The sequence below is a fragment of the Venturia canescens genome, chromosome 11 (genome assembly GCF_019457755.1).
Source record: "Venturia canescens isolate UGA chromosome 11, ASM1945775v1, whole genome shotgun sequence".
In the NCBI taxonomy this organism is placed as follows: Eukaryota; Metazoa; Arthropoda; class Insecta; order Hymenoptera; family Ichneumonidae; genus Venturia; species Venturia canescens.
This window is the reverse complement of record NC_057431.1, coordinates 3,862,914-3,883,467: the sequence shown is the minus strand read 5'-3', so window position 1 is coordinate 3,883,467 and position 20,554 is coordinate 3,862,914. Positions and strand designations below refer to the sequence as shown.

At 40.7% G+C, this 20,554-nt stretch overlaps 1 protein-coding gene across 5 annotated transcripts in view; it reads left to right on the top strand.

Moving 5' to 3' along the window:
- Positions 1 to 20,265, top strand: part of LOC122417691 (neural cell adhesion molecule 2-like) — a 46,093-nt gene extending 25,828 nt beyond the window's left edge. For 3 of the 5 annotated variants that reach the window (XM_043431449.1, XM_043431451.1, XM_043431450.1), the window contains 5 exons: positions 2,445 to 2,595; positions 6,753 to 6,985; positions 15,878 to 16,033; positions 16,230 to 16,566; positions 18,185 to 20,265. In XM_043431449.1, coding sequence (XP_043287384.1) covers positions 2,538 to 2,595; positions 6,753 to 6,985; positions 15,878 to 16,033; positions 16,230 to 16,566; positions 18,185 to 18,324 — 924 coding nt within the window. In that variant the 5' untranslated portion in view covers positions 2,445 to 2,537 and the 3' untranslated portion in view covers positions 18,325 to 20,265. The other 2 variants (XM_043431453.1, XM_043431452.1) reach the window with 2 other exon arrangements.
- Positions 20,266 to 20,554: the final 289 nt, after the last annotated feature.

Sequence of the window (20,554 nt, the reverse complement as noted above, 5' to 3'; positions counted from 1 at the left end):
CGCGACAAGCCTGATGTCTTATACTTCCGGCACAAAGTTCTCTTTACAAGGTTCAACTTAAAAGCGCCAACAGCAGCACCTACATATATATCCCTCTTGTTAACTTTTTCTTCATCTCTCTTTATCATCTTTGTCATCCGCGCCGGGGGTAAAATGCAACCGATGGTAGAAAATACTTGGTTCGCTCGTTCGCTTCGTCCCCTCGCACACGTCGCGGGATGCTTCTTTTAATTTATTTATCGCCAACAGCAGAGAGGAAGCCATGTTTGCGGTGTCAGGTGTTGGCGCGTACACGCTTTCTTTTATACTTGCGCTAGCGCTCTCCCTCCTCTTTGCATGCATCCTCCACCGCGTGCACCCTTTCTTCTCAATGGTTTTTTTTTTCTGCAGTAAAGGAGGGTTGTGCCTATATAGTTGTATAAGAGCAGGGCACACGTGATCCGCATGACGCGATCCAAAGATTATGTGACCAGCAGACTGTTCTGCTTACGGAGAATGAAGGAATCAAGGGGAGGGGCGGAAAGAAAAGGCACAAGTGAGATGTAAGAGCCAGAGGAGAGAGAGAGAGAGAGAGAGAAAGAAGCACGATGCGACACGACCGTTGAAGGCATGTAAAAAATTAAGTCGGGGATGAAGATGGCAATCATCGACAAGAATAAAAAAACTCCTGCGAGACGAATGCACAATTGCGATGCGCATTTGGAATATTTATTCGACGCAATTGAGAAAAATAATATAAAATGATATTGCCTGGATAAATAATGATAAGGAGGAATTAATCATTTTCGGCGCTCCTCCGTTTTTATTCCGAAACAATTAATAATATAGATATAAAATTCGCACGATTTATCGACACATTTGCGCGATCCGAAAGATATTGTAGTACTATGTATATACGTGTAGGTATAGTGCAGAATAATGGGTGAAAGAGTAGAAAAGCTAGAGCGAAGCGATGGAGGAAATGCGATGCATGGAAAACGAAATAAAATGAACATGTAGGTGTACTGACTCGGTATTTTGGGTCCCAAATTACGTGCAACTTCTCACTATCAAATAATTATCTCGTCACTTTACTTGAATAACTTTGATTAATTAATTAATAAAAGATTGCATCGATAGCGAGATAAAGAACATTCAGAGGTCAGAGGTTTAAGACCGGCGCGCGTAAATCGTTGATCGTATATATAACAGCATAATCTTATTCCCCCTGCTCGCGTGATCCTCACATTTCACATTTCTATTCTTCATTGTTCTTTCTCTTTCCAATCCTATGCAATAGAAACAATTCGATATTGTTTTTATTCCCGTTGAATAATCATTCAATTTCAACAACGAACTATTTTTTTACATTACCGCGAATATAAAAAATCGTGCGAGATAGAAATTTGGGAGGGAGCGCGTGCAAACGTGCCAAGTTTTTCAGCCTGATTCATCAAGTGGCGTCGGGCCAAAGAATTTTTTATCAATATTTACTTTGATCGCTCAAAACCGGAAAGAAAAAATCGTGAGCATTCGTGATTTTTTTCATCGAGGCTCGATAAATGTCGCGACTCGCGACGACCGAGCTATATAATTAAGTAATCGATCATCATATCAGAAATATATATATATATATATATATAGGGGAGTATGGGGCAAGGTGGCCCACTTAAGGAATTTAACGAGTTTTGTCGGTTAGCACATGGTCATTTAATTATTTTTATGTTCCAAAAATGATTCCACCTCCTTATTTCTCGAATTTTGAAAAAAGAAAATTTTAGGACAAAGTGACCACCCCCTCAAATCCGGTGAAAATCGATAATTGTCGCTACTCGTTAAACAGACGTTGTAATTGACTGTCCCCGCATGGAACGTTGAAGGCTGCGATAAAACGAAAAGAAACGAGGCATAGTAGGGACCCTCCTTCGATGGGATGAAATAAAAATTAGTCAGTATTATACTTCGATAAATTTTGTCATTATCCGTGGCAAAACCCCGTACTTATCGGCGGAAAATCGTGGTAAAACCGCCATTATCACGAGTCCGTCTTATCACACAAATCTATAGTGGGTAAGAAAAATTCGTGTCTGCGGCGGACGTTGCTTGTATTTTCTGCAATCAACTTTATTCGCATTCCTCCGAAGACTGGATTCGCTGCGAAACATGCCTAAAATGGGCTCACACCTTGTGTACAGGTGTCGATGAAGATCAAGTCCGTTATAAGTGCGATTTTTGTCAATCAAAATAAAATAGACATTTATCAGTAATTCGCAAAATGATTATCACCCTCTCCCTCAAATAGCTATAAATTTCTCAGAAAACATAGAATTCTCACTGATTCTGTGTCCTAGAAATCGGAATTCCGTGAGTGGCCGCTTGCCCCAGAATTCAAAAATGCCACAAAAAAGTGGGTGGCCACTTTGCCCCATGTTCCCCTATATATATATAGCTATGTCTCGTTTCAGGTATAACGGGAAATATCCGAGAAGCTCGGATGGGGCGAGAATGAACTGAGCGCGCAGAAGAAATTATTAATAGCCAAGTACCGCAACGTCATCATGAAATTACATTTGATATTGTTGATATTTATATTCCAAGGGCAGCTCTACATAAGAGGTAAGAAACGATTCGCACCGTGTTTTTTATTTCATTATAATATATTCCCATTGATTCTTGCCTTCGCAACACAGACAAGTTCGTGCATACGGAAGAACGTTTTTTATAAAAGAGAGATGATATACCGCACCTATATGATTTCTCTCATATCCAAGATCCTTTCGGTTATTCCTACTTTTTTTCTTCTCGCGGCTTTTTTCAAATCCCCTTGTATACGAAGCCTCGTTGCATGGCCCTGTTCCGATGAAGGCACACATGCACCATGGGGTTTTCGTATATATATATATATATATATATATATATAAACGCGAGCCTCGCTCCGTCGAATAAATTATTCGCGCCCGCAGAGCCATTACCCCCGGAGCCGAAACGCTGGAACGGATCCAGACTATCCAGCAGCCGTGTTTCAGTGGTCACGTTCCTTTTTCACCCTTCCTCATCTTCCTTCGCGGTATTATTCCTTCGTTTGCGCTTCGATTTTTATCCGGACCAGCTAAAAACGCCGCCGCCGCCGCCTCTAATAGAAAGGATTGTATTTTGTATACGTTCGTCCGCGCATATGCGTGGACGTGGGCGTTCAAGTTATACTCATTAAATTATTCATTTTCATCTCCCAGTGCTTTACGGCCAATTCAATGTTAACCCTTCATTTATTTTATTCCCCTTTACAATGCGGCGGTTAAAATTCTATATGAAAACATCAACACCGCCAAGACACGTTTCTTTTAATATATATAATGATATAGAAACGACAACGACGACACAGCACAAACGAATTCGCCGTTCTCTCTCGAACCCCTTTCTTCTCCTTTATTATTACATTGCGCTCTCTTTAATTCCGCTTATCGCGTTCCAATCCGACATTCATCGAAGTAGGAGGGGGGGGGGGGGGGGGGGGGGGCGCGAGCGAACTTGAAGGAAGAAAGGAACAAACTTCGGTTTCTGGTTAAACAAGCTTGGCAACTCATCGAGCTAGTCTCGCCCTCACTCGCTGTCTATGTCTCGTTCAAAAAAACTACATACAAGCAGAATAAAAAAGTTTGCTCGGAAAATCCGTAGTGCCAATGCTTTTTGAAGGTTTTGATGAAATGGTTGAAAAAGGAACAATATTGGGGGCGGCGGTTATCATAAACAGGGATTGTCGCAAATGCATACCTAAAATTATATACGTGCAGGGAAACCCTCATTACGTGTGTTAGTAACAAATTTATATAGATGAGCGCCATTCTTAAACCATTATTACGCGTCTGAGGAAACATTTCCATCCATGAAACTCACCAAGAGACATTGACAGCCCTCTCACAAGGGTTAACCACTGCTGCCCCCTCGAGCACCGCGTATACCAGCGCGATACGGAGCTTAATCGGGTCACCGCATTTATACCATACACAGGCTTTTCCGACCCTCGAGCGCGCAATCATACATTCCGAGATGTCCCAATTGCTTAATTTTTTTTTTTCTAAACACAATCCGCTGTTGTCGTTATCGCTATAAAGAGCAGAATTTTCAAAATATATTCGCATGCACGTTTCGGCCCACTTATTGACACACACGCGTAAACTATTGATTTTAGTTTGAAAAAAGCTACTCAACACTTATTTTCATGACATAGCAGCAGGTTAATATAGTTGAAGAGCTAGATTTTTCAAAAGCGATGAGTTACATATGCCGCACACGTATCAATATAATCGTGCGCGCGCGAGCAACGAAGCGCTCGATCAGGGGGTACAAATGTAATTCAAGCTCTACCACAATGGTTTTTTATAATTTTCATAGCGAATTCAACGTTTGGGGAACAAAAGAAACTGCACACACGGTGCATGTTCATTTCCCTCGATGTCCCCCCCCCCCCCCCCCCCCCCCAATATTTAGCCAAAGTATATACATAGGTATTATTATGTCGCCGCTTTATCGGGCTTTGTCTCCGCTTTGTTATTACATCGCAGCTCCTTAGAGTTTCACCGTCGGTGCATGTTCCGAGTTCACCGTGTTCATCATACTCTTCATCGTGTGTCCTGCTAGCTCTCTAATAAAGCGTCCAATCTGCCCTGGTCTATTGTGCATGCCCTGCTTCCGTGTGAAACTTGTCCCGATCCCTTCGTTCGAGCGCCTATTATGCGCATTAATTCGCATATATGTACCGGCGGGGCGCGCAACAACGCGCGTTTAAAGCCATCCCCAGTGCAATTAACAGAGCGGTAAAGGAAAGCCCGTCAAATTAGCCCATCAAAGCGACTATATAATTCTCGCGATCTCGCAGGATAGAGACGCGCATCAACGATCCACAAGTTGATCCGCACTTGTTGTAGATATTTATTTGAAAATCATCTCTTCCGACGCACGATATAGGACGACTTTCCGATATACTTCGCTGCGTCACTTCAAGGTGCATGGTCACCCTGACACTCGCTCGTACGTCATAAATTGGATTCTTTTTTTTTTTTTTTTTTTTTTAAATATGTGTATATCTACATATGGGGCATTCCACGTCAAATCAGCCACTTCAAAACTTTTGGATTTTTGATTTGGTTCAAAATTTTTCAGGTTGTTATACCCATTGAAAGGAGCTCTCTTGATTTTTTCCAGAATTTTTAATCGATTGGATAATAAGTTATGATTTTTGGAAAAAAATAGAGATTTTTTTTCTTTTCCCTATAACTTTCCGAAAAAAGGGCCGAATTGAACTTTTTTTTTTAACTCGAGTGTTTTTTCTATTCTTTTCGAAGATATTTTTGTAAAAAATTATTGGTGTAGATTTTAATCAATTTTTCGCAGTTTTAAGTAAAAAAACCATTAATTTCAGGCAATAAGAAAGTTCCAATTTTTTTCGAAAAATTCTCAAAAAAACTTCAACTAATCCAACGACTTTTAAGACTATAGTTGCGTTATGGGATCTCGTTTGGTTATATATTTTTTCGTAATTTTGAAAAAAAAATTCACCAATAAAATCTTAGTTTTAGACCTGAATATTCAACGTAAAGTGATGTTTCATACGTGCAATACCATTTTGAATTATAGATCCTATTTGACTACAAGCGAAGTGTCGAATAGCAGTTTGAAAAGTTTAATAGAGAAGGTCGTAGTCATAAGTCCATTGATGAGAGGAGAACTATCGGTGGGACAGTTCCGATCTGGTACTACAAAATAAACGATTTACGATCGGTATCCGAGGATGATAAAAAAAAACTTGGTTTAAGTAAGACCCATCAACTGTGCTCTATTCTTTGGCACAGAATATCTCTAATGATCGTTGATAACGGGTTAATACTATGATGATAGAGACAATGCTGAGATTGAAATATCATTAGGTAAGCAATCCTTACTTGATACAAGTTTTTTTTGAGCATCCTCGGATGCCGATCGTAATTCGTTTATTTTGTAGTCCCTCTTCAATCAAAAAGGATTGGAACAACGATCTCGCCAGATCGGAATTGTCCCACCGATAGTTTCCATCTCATCAATGGCTTGTGATTACCTTCTCTATTAAACTTTTGGAACTGCTATTCGACACTTCGCTTGTAGTCAAATAGGATCTATAATTAAAAATGGTATTGCACGTATGAACCATCACTTTTAGTTGAATGTCCAGGCCTAAAACTAAGATTTTATCGGTGAATTTTTTTTTCAAAATTACGAAAAAAATATAACCAAACGAGATCTCATAACATAAATAGTCTTAAAAATCGTTGGATTAGTTGAAGTTTTTTTGAGAATTAAAAAAAAAAATTGAAACTGTCTTATTGCCTGAAATGAATGATTTTTTTTTTAAACAGCGAAAAATTGATTAAAATCTACGCCAATAATTTTTTAAAAAATATCTTCGAAAAGAACAGAAAAAAATACTCAAGTTAAAAAAAAAAAAGTTCAATTCGGCCCATTTTTCGGAAAGTTATAGGGAAGAGAAAGAAAAATCTCGACTTTTTTTTCAAAAATCATAACTTATTATCCAATCGACTAAAAATTCTAGAAAAAATCAAGAGAGCTCCTTTCAATGGTTATAATGACGTGAAAAATTTTGAACAAAATCAAAAATCCAAAAGATTTGAAGTGGCTGATTTGACGTGGAATGCCTCATATATACTATGTATATTAGATATAAATATAGATGTTTCCAAGGCGATTCTCGTGAAAGCAAGGTGCGCAACGTTTGATTTTAGAGAGTTACGCTAAACAGGAGACGGAGAAGGGGAAGGAGCAGAGTTCGAATAGGGTAGCGATAGAAGAGGGGAGGAACGTTGCCCGAAGCGGCGGCGGCGGTGGCGGCGGCGGCGGCGGCAACGATGACGGGAACGAGGAGGTTGCGTTGACCGGACCGGTCAAGGAGATCACAACCCAAACCGGTGGAAATGCCAATTTGCCGTGCAAGTTTGCCGACGCCGGAGGTGCCACCGTGAGTATCTAATATGTAACGCTTGATCAATCACGCGCGCGACTATTGCGACGACGCACTCTCGCGTAATCGAAGAAAGTAGTACGCGTTATAGATTCGTTCTGTGTCGTCATATTGTGTCGTTTCTGCTTCGACGAAGCAAACAAAAGCGCGATATCCCGCGCCGCGTGAATGAACGACTGGAAAAGTTACGATAATTCATAATGGATTTTAATCCACCTCATGAAAGAACAAAAAAATAGGATACAATACTATATAAAAACAATAGTCCAATTACACGATAATAACGCGTGTTTCGCTTAAAGAAGGCAAAGCAGAGCGAGCATTAAAATTCAACGACATAGCGAATCTTTGGAAACAAGGCGCCCTTAGCCCGCCGCGGCCTTCTCCCTGGGGATATATAAAAAAATGATTGCATTTTGACCTATATTCGCAAAGCCCCGGGCTACGACTGCTCGCGTTATTCCCTCTTGAAAAAAATGCTTTAAACACACTTTTTTAGTTTAACTAGCTGCACGGATGACCGTCTATTTTTATTAAATTTTTAGGGGCTCGTATAACACGGATTCAATGATAATATAAACCTATATCATATACATATATACACGCGCGGCGTTTAAAAAAGCGTTCACGCGTATATAGATATTTTTTAATTTTGACGCGGCGGGTGGGTAAGTATGTGTATCGCGATATAAAGTCAGAGTTAGAATGGGTGCATGCGGATAACGTTGGGAGTCGTATAAAAGTTAAAAGATTGATCATCGTTGTATACGCACGCGTATACATATAGTCCTGCTCGTTCTAAGAGCATAATCCAGTTTATAATTTGTATTTCAAAGCGACTCGCAACGGGCATCAACCTCGATCTTCTTTACTTTTTTTCCGCGTTCTACTTGTTCCGACCATTTTTTTAAGAATATAAAAAAGAATTGGTGCAAATGCAAGAGAGCCGGCATTCTCGTATACTCCGCAACATAAGCGACCAACCCATCACTATTTATCATCTCATTAATTATTATTCAGGTGACCCCGCCACCGCATCGCTCCCAGCTTATTTCGAATACTTTCAATTTGTATTTATCCAGCATTGCAATAATCCATCTTTCGCCAATCAAGACTTTCATCACTCGTATCAAAATTTTACGTATTATCGATTTTCACTTGAAAATTAATAAGACTTCGTATTTCTCGCCACGTAGGTATATAGGTATATGCGTCTCGTATAGTACGTCGTAAAACGTCGGATCGAACTTTGTTACTGCTCCTTCTTCTTCTTTTCCCCTCTTCTGGCCTTCTCCCACCGCTTCTTCCTCGCATGCAGATAACAGTTGTTCTCTCTCTCTCTCTCTCTCTCCCTCTCTCTCAAGACCCCAGGAATTTTCTCTCGATCCAACTGCGTGCCGAGCAGGTAAAGAGGGAGAGAGGAAGAGAGGAAGAGGAAGGGGACTTCCTTTCCAAGGCTATTAGCTCGTGATAACAATAATATACACGCAGGATTCACGATAACCTATACGAGAACTACCGACGGGTTAACGATCGTTTTAAATTGTTGTTCCGGCGTTGATCCTGGCTAATCTCATCCCACCGGCAATTCGTCCAATGATATATTTCACCGCCGCTCCATGACTGTGAAATTTTCGAGGCCCCCTTCTTCTTCTTTTTAAAACGCATTAAAACGCAACCTCATTGATGGATCATGCAATCGCGATGAACTCTACGAGATTTATACGAGCCATTATTCCTCCAGCATATAGACTCCGGACGCGTATATAAGACGCCTACTGACACTTTTTTCCAACACTGCAAGACCGCAAGTTCCGACACTTGTTCAATATTTTTGCAACGCGAAATCTCCAAAATTTCGTACATTCTTGTGATAACGAAATAAAATAATATGAGAGCGGGTGGGAAGATATAGCGGGTAGGACACATTTTTCCAACGGTATATAAAAATATGTTGATGTCAAAGAGCGGACCGTGTTAATGAATAAGTTAAGCATGCGCTGCTACAAGGATCGCGTCAAAGGGCATTTTTCCTTCTCTTCCTGCTCGTTTTACCCCCCCCCCCCCCTCCCTGCTTCGTCGAATAGCCTTTGATCCTTAACTCTTTTACTTTTTTCCTCTCACACTATGTACACGGAGAATATGATGATAATCCTGTCGTTTTACCTCATCGTCGCAAGTATCGGTATAAGCGTAACTATGTAGATTATCGTGTAGCTTTTTCAAGAAATTTCAAAGCAAGGCGGATTAGAAAATACTTGGCTCGAACAAAGCAGCGATATATTATATCGCGAAGATGCACATGAAATTCGTGTCCCCCGTATCGCGCTGGATGCGGGCGAGGAGCATCGCGGCCGCGTCCCACGAACCTGACGTATATAGCAACGCGACAACGAATTGGGCTCGATTGACTCCCATTAAGGTTGATCCTCTGCGACAGCCCCAACCAAAAGTTATGTACTGTCTGCATATTAAAAGGCTTGATAATTCGTTCGGATCGTAATCGATAACTTTGTAAAGACCCTATATACGTACTCGGTGCCAGCAGATATAGTACAAATATCATTTGCTTTCGTAAAATTTATTCTAAAAGTATTTTTGATCCGACATGGTGAGTAAATTTTTTGACGGAACTATCCAGGTTACGCTTCAACACACAGAAAAGGTTGTCTATACAGACGACATTCGCTTGTTCGCTTGCAAAATATATCGTATGCAGCCTAAACCTTCGTACTTCTCGAGGCTATATCTGTCAAACTAGATGGTCAATCACCTTGATTTTTTTTCACAATATCTGTGATATCCTGCTCTAGCTCCTCCTCGTTTTTTATAAACTTCCTAATTTTAGTACTAGCGGTAGAATTAATAATGTGCCGTTTGCTTATGCATGGTCCATATGTTACGTGTTAATTGAGTCAACTTCAATTACATATATCTCGGGTTGGGGATGGTGAAACTTGTTAAAATTTTATAGAGGTGTTGTTCATATGTTAAACAAAACGTATGCCAAATTTAAATAATTTCCTAATTTAACTGTCTCGTGGAGGAACCACCTTAAAGATCCAATGAACGTGATTCGAGACTCGATACTTGGGGTATGGGCAATGAGTGGTTTGTTAAGATCACATCCCTCTGAAACCCGCCAGTAATCGAGGCCCGAGCAGATAACACTCGAGCCAAGAACGACATTCCGCGTGTCTCTCGAAACTATAGAACACACGGTACTGCTCTTCATGCTCCAAGATGCTCCAAGAGAGACTCTCTCTAGACACAAAATAAAATAAGAAAAAGAGAATGTACGCGGAAGCAGAAGAGTCAACAGCTATGAACTTCTGCCTTTCGTTTTTCGCCTCCTCGTCGCCTCTTCTCCTAAAGCCAGCGAGAAAACAACAGCAATTTATATTCACGATCAAACAGGAAATGAGTAGCCACTTGGGAAAAGTGGAAAAGTCGTAGAAATTGTCAAGTTGAGCGAAACAACCACCATAAAAAATGCTCAAGTCTTTTGGTAAGCTCTATACGAGGGCATGTACCGAAACGTTGAATCCGAGTACGAATCCGGCGAGTAAGCCCTCTCGCTTATTATTACTTGTTTCTTTTGTATATATGACAGATCTACCCGGCGATATCGCGATTCATCGTGCAACGGCCTTTGTGTAACGTAACATCCTTCTGAACCAACCGAATCGACTCGAACCCGAACATAACCTCGAAAAACATCGCGACGCGGCGCGACGTTTTGACCGAACACGACAACAACCGATGACCCGTGTCACTGCTGGCCGGCGGCGGCCGTACTGGTGGGTGGGCCAATGCCAATACAAAGGCCCGAAACAAGCAGCGGAGCGCGACACTAGCGGCGCCGCGTATTAAAAACACGAACTAATACATTTTTTTCTTTTGTTAATTAAAATTCAATGCGATCTCGGAAAATATTGTAACTAGGCTCAATCAAATGAAGCGGTAAATTATAATGAATCGAAGAAAAATAATTGCGACGAAAAAAAAAAATTTGTAGCCCATGCGTAGATCGAATGTTCTCGAACCAGTCGCGACCCAAACAACAATTTTTCAACCACATTAAATCCTTTTTAATTGAACTTTATTATGAGATAAAACATTTGTAAAAATTGTTAAATAATTAATTGAGTAAAATTTTGATTTTTTCATTGTAAAATCATTCTGTAAATCATAAAAGCGGTATTTCGCGCATCACATGATAATTCTCTCGGCCAATGGCGAGGTACGAATCATGGCAACGAGCCAATAGCGAGTCCCGTTACGAAAAGATGCGCATAACCGGTCCGAAAACCGAAAATTCGGCGTTCGATAATTTTATGGTGGGGAAACGGGTATAAGAAGAGCTGCGCGACTCATTCGGTAGGTAGGCAGTCCTTCCTCAAAATTCTGACTCGGAACAAAAAGGCTGACCTCAAACATTCTTCCTGATTTTAGCAAGCAATCTAACCTATCCTAATTTTCCTGGATGCCTGGATTCTCGGAGCGATTCGGCGACGTTTCAATGCCATAATCCAGGGTCCACACCTAACCTCTAAATTTTCCAAGCTTTTCGTTGCACGGAATTCTCGGAGCGATTCGGCGACGTCTCGATCCCATAACACGTGGACGGCAAGTTACCTTTAACCTTCCAAATGCTCAGACTCTCGGAGAGATTCGGCGACGTTTCGATCTCATAGCCTGGAGTTTGTTCCTTAACTTAACCAATTCTTTTTTTATTATTCTTCTTTTGCTTACTATAATCAGGAATGATTTTTCTTGTAGATAATTTGTATTTTTGTAAATTTTGTAAATTCCGTAACATCATCGATAAGTCAAGAGGTCGCGGTACGAATTTGAGATTATATCGCCTCAAATTAATAATAATAATGATAATAATTATTTTTTGTATAAAATCGAAAACACTTTTGGATTATCGAAATTTTTTTCTTTTTATTTTGAAAATAAGCAAAAAACGCGTAAATTAAAAATTGTTAAAATTCGAAATGGCGAGTGAAAAAAAATTTCTCACAATCAGCGAGCGCGATCGCGAATATTTCACGACAACAAATCAAAAACGAATTTATCCTGTAAAATCGATCAAAATTGAATAAATCGGAATTGTTAAATTTTTCAAAATCCACGTTCTCACGTTTCTTTCATGGTAGACTTCCATCCCTAAAAGAAACATCTCTACCAAAATTAATGTCTATCCAAAAAACAAGTCTCGTAACATTTCTACCACGATTAAAACACTACCCCGTAACAACTCTACCAAAATGAATATAATTCATTTTATAAATGTCTATACCACAGCCTCCACTTTTGTTGGTAAGGAAGGGTTAACTTTTATAAAAAGATAAACCTATTTAAACGTGAAAATTGAGTCATTAAAATCTTTTAATGACTTTACAAATGTTACGGGACTTGTTTTTTTGGATAGAAATGCATTTTGGTAAAGATGTAATCGGTAGTATTGAATTTTGGTAGAGATGTTTCTGGTAGGGATGGAAGTCTGCCTCTTTCATACCTGCTCCTTTTCCATTAAGGTAGCTCGAACCAACGCGTGGCGGCGTTCAGGCCCGGGGTCGGCAAGAGCGTTACGTTACAATATATATATAGCTGCTGATACGAGTCGTCTTTTTTTTTATTTTTCTCGTTTACGGAAATTCGGTACTTAAACCTGCTACGAGGCAGCTCGAGATCCTCCGAATGAATTTCATATTTGCCAAAAGATCCAATTTTAATCACGATTGATGCGTAGCTCCGAAGAGAGTGAATATACGCACACGGCGGAAAATCGATAAACTCTATGAGCTTTATAGTCACGGGCGGGTAAGATGATAGTAGTTAATCACGAGCCAAATGACGAGGGTTTCAAGGGCAAAAGTATGAGTAATCGATAAAAAAGTCGATCACGCAGCTGGGACCGTGGTTGAATTTGTCAAAATATCGAAATAAAAGATGATCGAAGCTCCGAACCAGAAGGGTCGCGCGGGATGCTCGAAGGAGAGATAGGTGAAGGAGGGCGTTTACACGCGGAAGTGGAAGTGACAGGAGAACCGGAGAGAGTTGAGCCGTTGGTATATAACATAGAGGAGAGAGGAGGCAAGATCGTTGGAAAGATTCGTTGCGCGAGTGTGCTGCTGGCTCACGTAACTTTATCGTTGATTGAGGTAAACTCGTGCGAGGAGCTGGTAACTTTAAGGATATCAGAGAATCCTCGCAAGCTTCTTCTTCCTATGCTCGATCTTGTTCGTCTTCTTTTATCTTTCGCACCCACCGGCATCTCGCTTCGGACTGTATTCGAGGTCATATACTGTGCGTGTATGAGACACGTACAAACATGGAACATCCCGAAACTCGATGTCCCTTTGGATTCGCCATTAGGTGATATTCGAATGTCGTCGTCGTCTCCGCCACTGACGTCATTCAGAAGTACAAGGCGGATGAGGTAGACGGATGGAGAGGGTAAACGCCTCACCGACGAGCTTTCCACAGAATTGGTATATTATGATTCCCGAGGTCTTTGGGATGAGACTCCGAGCAGGATTATAGGAGACTCCCTCTAGCCGAATACCTACTGTTAACCAGGATCAAGACTCCTCGGTACGAATACCAAGGAATTGCTCTGGTTTCCACGCGAGTACATTCGGCTATTACACGTAGACGCATATACCCGCGCGCGCATATATATATACTATAAATGAGAATCGCATGTGAAACGTTCTAATTACATCGTCGCGATAATACTTGTCCTCTCAACCCCGACCCCGACGCTGAGAGCTTATTCGTCGCCCGCCTGCTGCATCGCCCGCTTCCGGGTCGAGCGTATATCGAGTCGCATCACTGAAATGTATATATAACGCATGAGCCATAGCAAGCGAAAATCCCTACAGAATCGAATCTTATTTTATTATTATATCTTCTCCCGTGGGGTGTCGTCATTCTTTTTCCGTTATATTAGAATAAGGCACGCGCGTTTTTACGATAATGCGACATCATTGAATTTTCCACGATTCCACGATTCGGTAGGCCAAGCAGTATATCCGTGGCGGCAAACTTGACTAATAGCAGTCGAAATATTCATTCATTGTGGCGTGAGAAAGAGGAAAGAGGATAATTCCTTTGCCGCCGTCACTGTGGGCAACTGCGGGGGGAATTTCATTACTTTGTTTGTTGCTTCACAACATGTGCATGCAGCACTTGGAGAGAGAAAGAATGAAAAAAAATGAAAATAAAAATAGTAAACTGTAAATATAGGTAGTAGCTGTATTGATGCGGGCGTCTATACAAATATAATATCGCGTTACAAAGGCATTCTTGGATGCTGGGTTGACCGAGCCAAAAATCTACGGAAAGAGGTCGATATATGCTAGCCGCAGCAGATTGGATCGACTGGAAAATTCCGTACATCAAGGAACATTGGGAAATTTCAAAATATTTATGGCCGTGTGTGCGATACGAGGTACAACACAATAAGGGGCGGGTTGAAAAGTTCTTTTATGCACTGTGAAAACTCGATTATCGCGTGTTTTACGAGCTGCTCGCGCACACATATACGATTTTCCTCTTGACTCTGCATTGTCATCCTGTACAGATTTTTTCTCCCTTTTTCTCCTTTTTCATTTTATTTTTTATTAGTCGATTGCGTGCAACAACGATAAAATCGATTTTAAAGCCGCCCCCTAACGGTCCTAGCTGCTCGTCGGTCGCGGTTCGTCTTTGTATTTCGCACGCGTTTGTCGTTTCCTCCGCCGTCTCTATCTTGCTCGGTTGATGAAAAAATCTGCTTGTATGCGTTTGTGGATTTTGACGAGGTAATAAATTTAACGATCGAGCGCTTCGGACCCATGCAACTTCGTAACTCACCGCTCTGTAACAAAATTCATCCTGAAACATAGGCGCATCTCTATACCTGCTAACCTCGTTATATATACCGTCTTCATTTTATATGCGTGCCACTTTCCACCAAAGTATTTCCATTTTTTTTTTTTTTAAATCCTCCGCATCCTCGAACGTGCATCAAGTTACCCCTGCGATACCCCCGTTGGAGAAAAATTAACACGCGCGCCGGCTTAATATTTCTCATTTCTCGCACCGCATTTTACTGCAATTAATCGCAATTTACCGCGCGAACAATAATAAGACGATATTGTTTATAAAAGTTGATGAGAGTATACGTGTTATATGTTTATTATCCATGAAATATCATGCATATATCGACTGATCCCGTGCGAGTCAAAATGCGAATGGATTGGAATCGCTACGGCGGATGGAAATATGCATGATCGCGGAATCGCATTTTAATGATTAAATAAATTGTATGCGTAGACGCATGCAGCAGGTTGAAGCGACCGTGCTGGTAACGATGGCGCTTTGAATTTTAATGCCCCTCGCCACAGCAAAAACAAAATAGCAAATATATTATTATTTTCTCATGGAATTCTCGCTTCGCGTTATCTTTTGTTCAACAACGATCTGCTCGTGACGAAACAATGATTATTTTTTGTCTCGTTTATTCGTGCATAGAGAGGAAAAAGTTGATGAAAATTAGTATAAGAATCGAAATGTTCGCGATGCGGTGTGAAATAAAATATTATATTTTATCGATGATTAATAATAATTAAAATGAGACGACTCGAAGGGACGCGATGCGCAAAGCGCGGTGGATGAATTCGCCGCTTCGTTGGAACCGCGCGCGGTTGGAACATATTGAAAATAAGTGAATATTTAACGCGAGAATGAAAAAAATACTTGGACACGAATATAACTCGACGTAAGCTAGAATAAGCGAAAAAGTAAGGAAGAAAAAAATCAACGGAGGCTATAGCTTTAATGTTAGCCAGAGTGAAATAATGGCTCAATTGGACAATATTATATATTCAACAGGTCACGTGGCTGCGACGAAGAAACCGCCAGTTATTGACTATCGGGAAGGCGACTTATTCGGTAGACAATCGTTTCATGATTAAACAATCAACTTCGGATTTTACGCTTCTGATAAGACGGGTCACCCTCGACGATGCCGGGCTCTATGAGTGTCAGGTTCGTATTTCTCAATCAATTTTTCTTGACGCGCAACGATTCCGGGCGCTCTGCATCGCTCCGGGGCAAACGGAGCGACGCTTTCCGGAACGGCGGTGTAAAATTATTATCCAATCGACGTTATCGCGGCAACTTGGTAAATTTCATATATTATAATCTTCTGTTGTACTTTTATTATTTTCATACGGGACCGAAGCTGGCGAGTTATCCAACGTCGCAGAGAAACTTTGTCCGGCTCGCTGTAACCGAGGCTTATTCCATGATACCGGGCGGTCCTGATCTTCACATTAAGCAGGGATCGAGTTTGCGTCTCGAGTGTCAACTTATTGCGGCGACCGAAACGCCCTATTATGTTTTTTGGTATCAGCAAGGTCGTATGATCAACTATGACGAAGAGCCAGGCGTCCAAGTTAAATTAACGGAGAGAGGATCGATTCTCAAAGTCGATAAAACAAAACCGAGCCACGGTGGTAATTACACATGCGCGCCCAGCAATGCAAAACCCTCATCCGTCATGATTCACGTAATCGAAGGTAAGCATTGCAGCACCACTCCAATCGGCAATAAATCTCATCTCGTTATACTCTCTTTTCTTTACCCAGGTCCACCCATACTACCCCGCATATTTTATATCATGCTTTTTTCTTACCGTTAAACAGCGCCCCCGCCATCTCTATGAAATTTCATCTCATATCCCGCTCCTGCTCGCTCGCTCATCAGCAACCTCGTTTATTGCATAGATTTTCAATGCATGGAAATTAACGCGCGCGGTTTGTAATTAATATATTACACTGCATGCGCATGTTTTTAAATTGAATAGAAAAGCTTTATCTGTGTCTATAGATGTCAACAATAGTATAATATAAAATCTCGGATTTAGAATCGAAGAAGCCGCATACGAGCGACATCTCTCTCTCTCTCTCTCTCTCTCTCTCTCTCGATGAAATCCTCCTTCCAATATTGCTGACTGCACCCACTTTTTTTCTCTTTTCCGATAAGCTACTCTTCAAATGAATGCACCATATTCCCGAACGCCTAGCTATCTCGAATATGAATAAGAATTGTGCGAAGAATGGATAAAATCAATGCGACTCAACAGTGTGAAAATTTTTAATTCTTCGAGCTGCTATTTTTTTCTTTCGCTGTAATATTTTTTCAGCCCTGCTTGTTCAAGGCTCGCTCTTCCTCTCGCTTGTGCGTCGGATATCGATTTTATGAGGGCAACTATATGCGAATCTAGGACGCGCTGCATTCATCTTTCACATTTATTTTCCAATATTTACAAGGCTGAACAAGAAAGAAGAGAAAATGATGGTCAACTTGGAAAATAACGAGTGCACGGGCGTCTATCTTCTGACAAAATTTTTATTCCTCGATGCGGTGCTCGATCGATTACAATGTCCCGTCGCCGCCGCCGCCGCCACCACCACCACCACCACCCCCCACTGCACATTTTTTTACGACATTAGACTCATTTTCGGAGAAAAAATAGATCGGTCATCCCCAAATGGTTGAAAAATTAAATAGGATTCGGTTGATCGGTATTATCATAATGTACAAATTTGATTGTTGATTAATCGATTGTCGATCGGTTTAGACAAAAACTGTGGTTAACAACCGTTTTTTGGGATATGCTTTGTCCAAACAACGTGTCAGCTGCAAATTGCGTACTGTATATTATCATTTTTGACAAAACTGGATACATATATTTCCTGAAAAGCTTGGAAATTGCATTGAAAACTTACAAGTGAAAAATCTAAAAATTTCACCCTCAACGATCGTATAAAAAGATCCCGAAAAAGTTGGTGACCGATGTCGAAATAGTTGGGAGAGCCTCCTCACTTTTTCACCCGACTTTTTTTATTAACAAAACAAGAAAATTGAGCCTGCAGAGAAGCTTTTCGTTTCTATATACATATGTAATTTACCTCTTACGCCACGCGACGCGAATGAAATATGTTGGAGGGTGCGAGGCGAAACGGCTCAAAACTCGGATAACTTAAATTTTTTTTCATCTTTGATGCCCGCCGCGGCGGGCGCGCATACTCGCAGCAGCTAAATATATAGTATAAACGATAAACATGTACCCTAAAATAATGATTCGCTGACGCGATGCGATCAATAAAATTTATTTGTTGTCTCATTTCGCAGAGGAAGAAAAACCAGCGGCGATGCACGGTGGTGACAGACGAAATCCGAGTCCCGCTATTTTAGCGAGTAACTTTCTTGCATCTTTTCTCGCGGCTGTTAGTTGGAGGATACCAAGCTTCTCGAGCCTCTACCCAACATGAACATTCCTCGATCCGATCGAGCACCCACGATCGAAAGTCTTCCGTCGTGGTGAATGAATACCCGGTAATGGACCGAAGGAAGAGTCATTCGATCGCGGAAACGGGAACGGAAGCGGAAGCGGAAATACCAATTGATGCGACCAGCGAAACCGGTGCCGGCCAGCAAAACAAATTTTTCTCCTTCGAAACAATAAAATACTATACTTTTTAAAATGACTAAAGTCCAGCAGTTGGACAGGCGGGTCTGATGCTGGATCTTAAGGACCTTTCAGCGAGTGCGCGTTCCAATCAACTTCCCAAAACTAACAATGACTCCTCCCATCTAAAAAGACATCTCATTGGTATAACCGCAAATCGCATTAAAAAATCGAAAAGCTATTCAATGTTCCGTGCGTATAAACGAAACAACGCGACTATGGTTAATTGCAAAATTCCAAGTATTATAACGAGGCAACATGCAGGAATGGACATTTTTCGATATTAGTATATAGATACGCTTCGTGATCGTTAAAATCTAACGCCGCTCCGGAACATTATATAATATATTCTTATTTATCGTGTCTCGTGTCATATTATTGTTACTTGTCGCTGTGCAATGTCTAATTTTTGTGTGGTGTGAAAAATTATCTTCATAATTTACGTATAACTGTTGTCCAACTTGGGGCTCCGTTGCCGTCATCGTCCATGCCTACTCAACATTTTTAATGAGCAGGCTTCCGTTCGTTTTTATATTCACGAACGTGCTTGCCTGCGTGTTTCATCATTTAAAGATTCTTATTGCGCAAATCAAATCAATCGTCCCGCTCATACCTTTCCTCGTACATTTCTTCACTCGTGTTAATTTACAAATGAAAAAATCAACATTTTGGGGAAAAAATTACCGGGCGGCGCTCGTTGCTTTTAATTATTTTTTATATCACTCTCAAAAAAGTCGTGACGTTTGTTCGAATTGTGTTCAATATATATATATATAGGTAAGTATGGTATACCTACTCGAGTGTGTATTAATCAGAGGGCACGAATGTGAAAGAGAGCGCAAGAACGGCGAAAGAATTTTACGTTTCGATCCCTATATGCTTATCTCTTTGGCTGAATTCTCAAACGACTATCCGCAGCTCTCGTCTACCGTATAATTAACCTCGAACTCGAACGAAGGGAATAAACCCTCTCCAAAGGAAGCTGTAATCCCAACCTGCATCGATAAAATTGCCAGACGCTCGTACTGTTACATATTTTCTCTCTTTTTTTAGCTCTCCGCGCTCTCTCCGCTGCTCATGGAGATCAATCGGAAATCCAAATCATAACCATGCGCATCATTCCATCCCTACTTTATTTGCAACAACTTTATTTACTGTAAAATACGTCTCTTTTGCCACTGTCATCTCCGCGCGATCCTCAAAATTACAAAATCATGATTCAACTATCTTCACCCAGCATCAAAACGATTATGATGAAAAAGGATCGAAGGGAAAAAAATTATTAGATATATCGAGAATAATTTTTTAACAAAGAAAATTAATTTTTTAATAAATCGATCCGATGCTCGATGATGACGGTGATGATGATAGGAAAAAAATATTATTAATTATTCGCAGTTGAAAAATTTTCGACAACGATTCCCCGCATATTTCCTTCAAAGAATCAATTTCTTTCAACCTTCTACCGTAGGGAAACAGAATCCCGAGCGAATTAAATGAAAGAATGTAAATATACTTGTATAACGGGAAAAATATTTTCGAGAAGGAAAAAACCAAGGATCCAGTGTAAAATGTGAGACTCTGGATCGAAAAACAAATCGAAAAACAATCGAGAATAGTTTATAAGTAAGAGAGAAGGAGCGGGTGGAAAATCCATGAGAAAGCGGAACCTGTACATAAATAAAATAAAAATAAATAATTATGTTGAAGCATCGTTCTAATAAATCCATAATCGGTACGACCATTGCGGCTGTTGTTGTTTTTCATTTTTAGCAAAAAGAAGAAAAAAAACCCCTCGCTGTTATAGATCGGTCGAACGAAAATTGCTGACTCGCTGCTGGTAAAATAAAGTGAAGAAAAGAGCCTACGCGTTCCTGTTCTCATTGCCGAGAAAGTAAAAAGAGGATAGGCGTTGGAAAAGAAACGAGGAAGCACGCACGAAAGAGGGATCGAAAGATGGAACGGAAGAAGAAGAAGCGCGGTTGGAGGAGAGTTAAGAATATATATGAAGCGGATCTCAAGGAGCGCGCAGG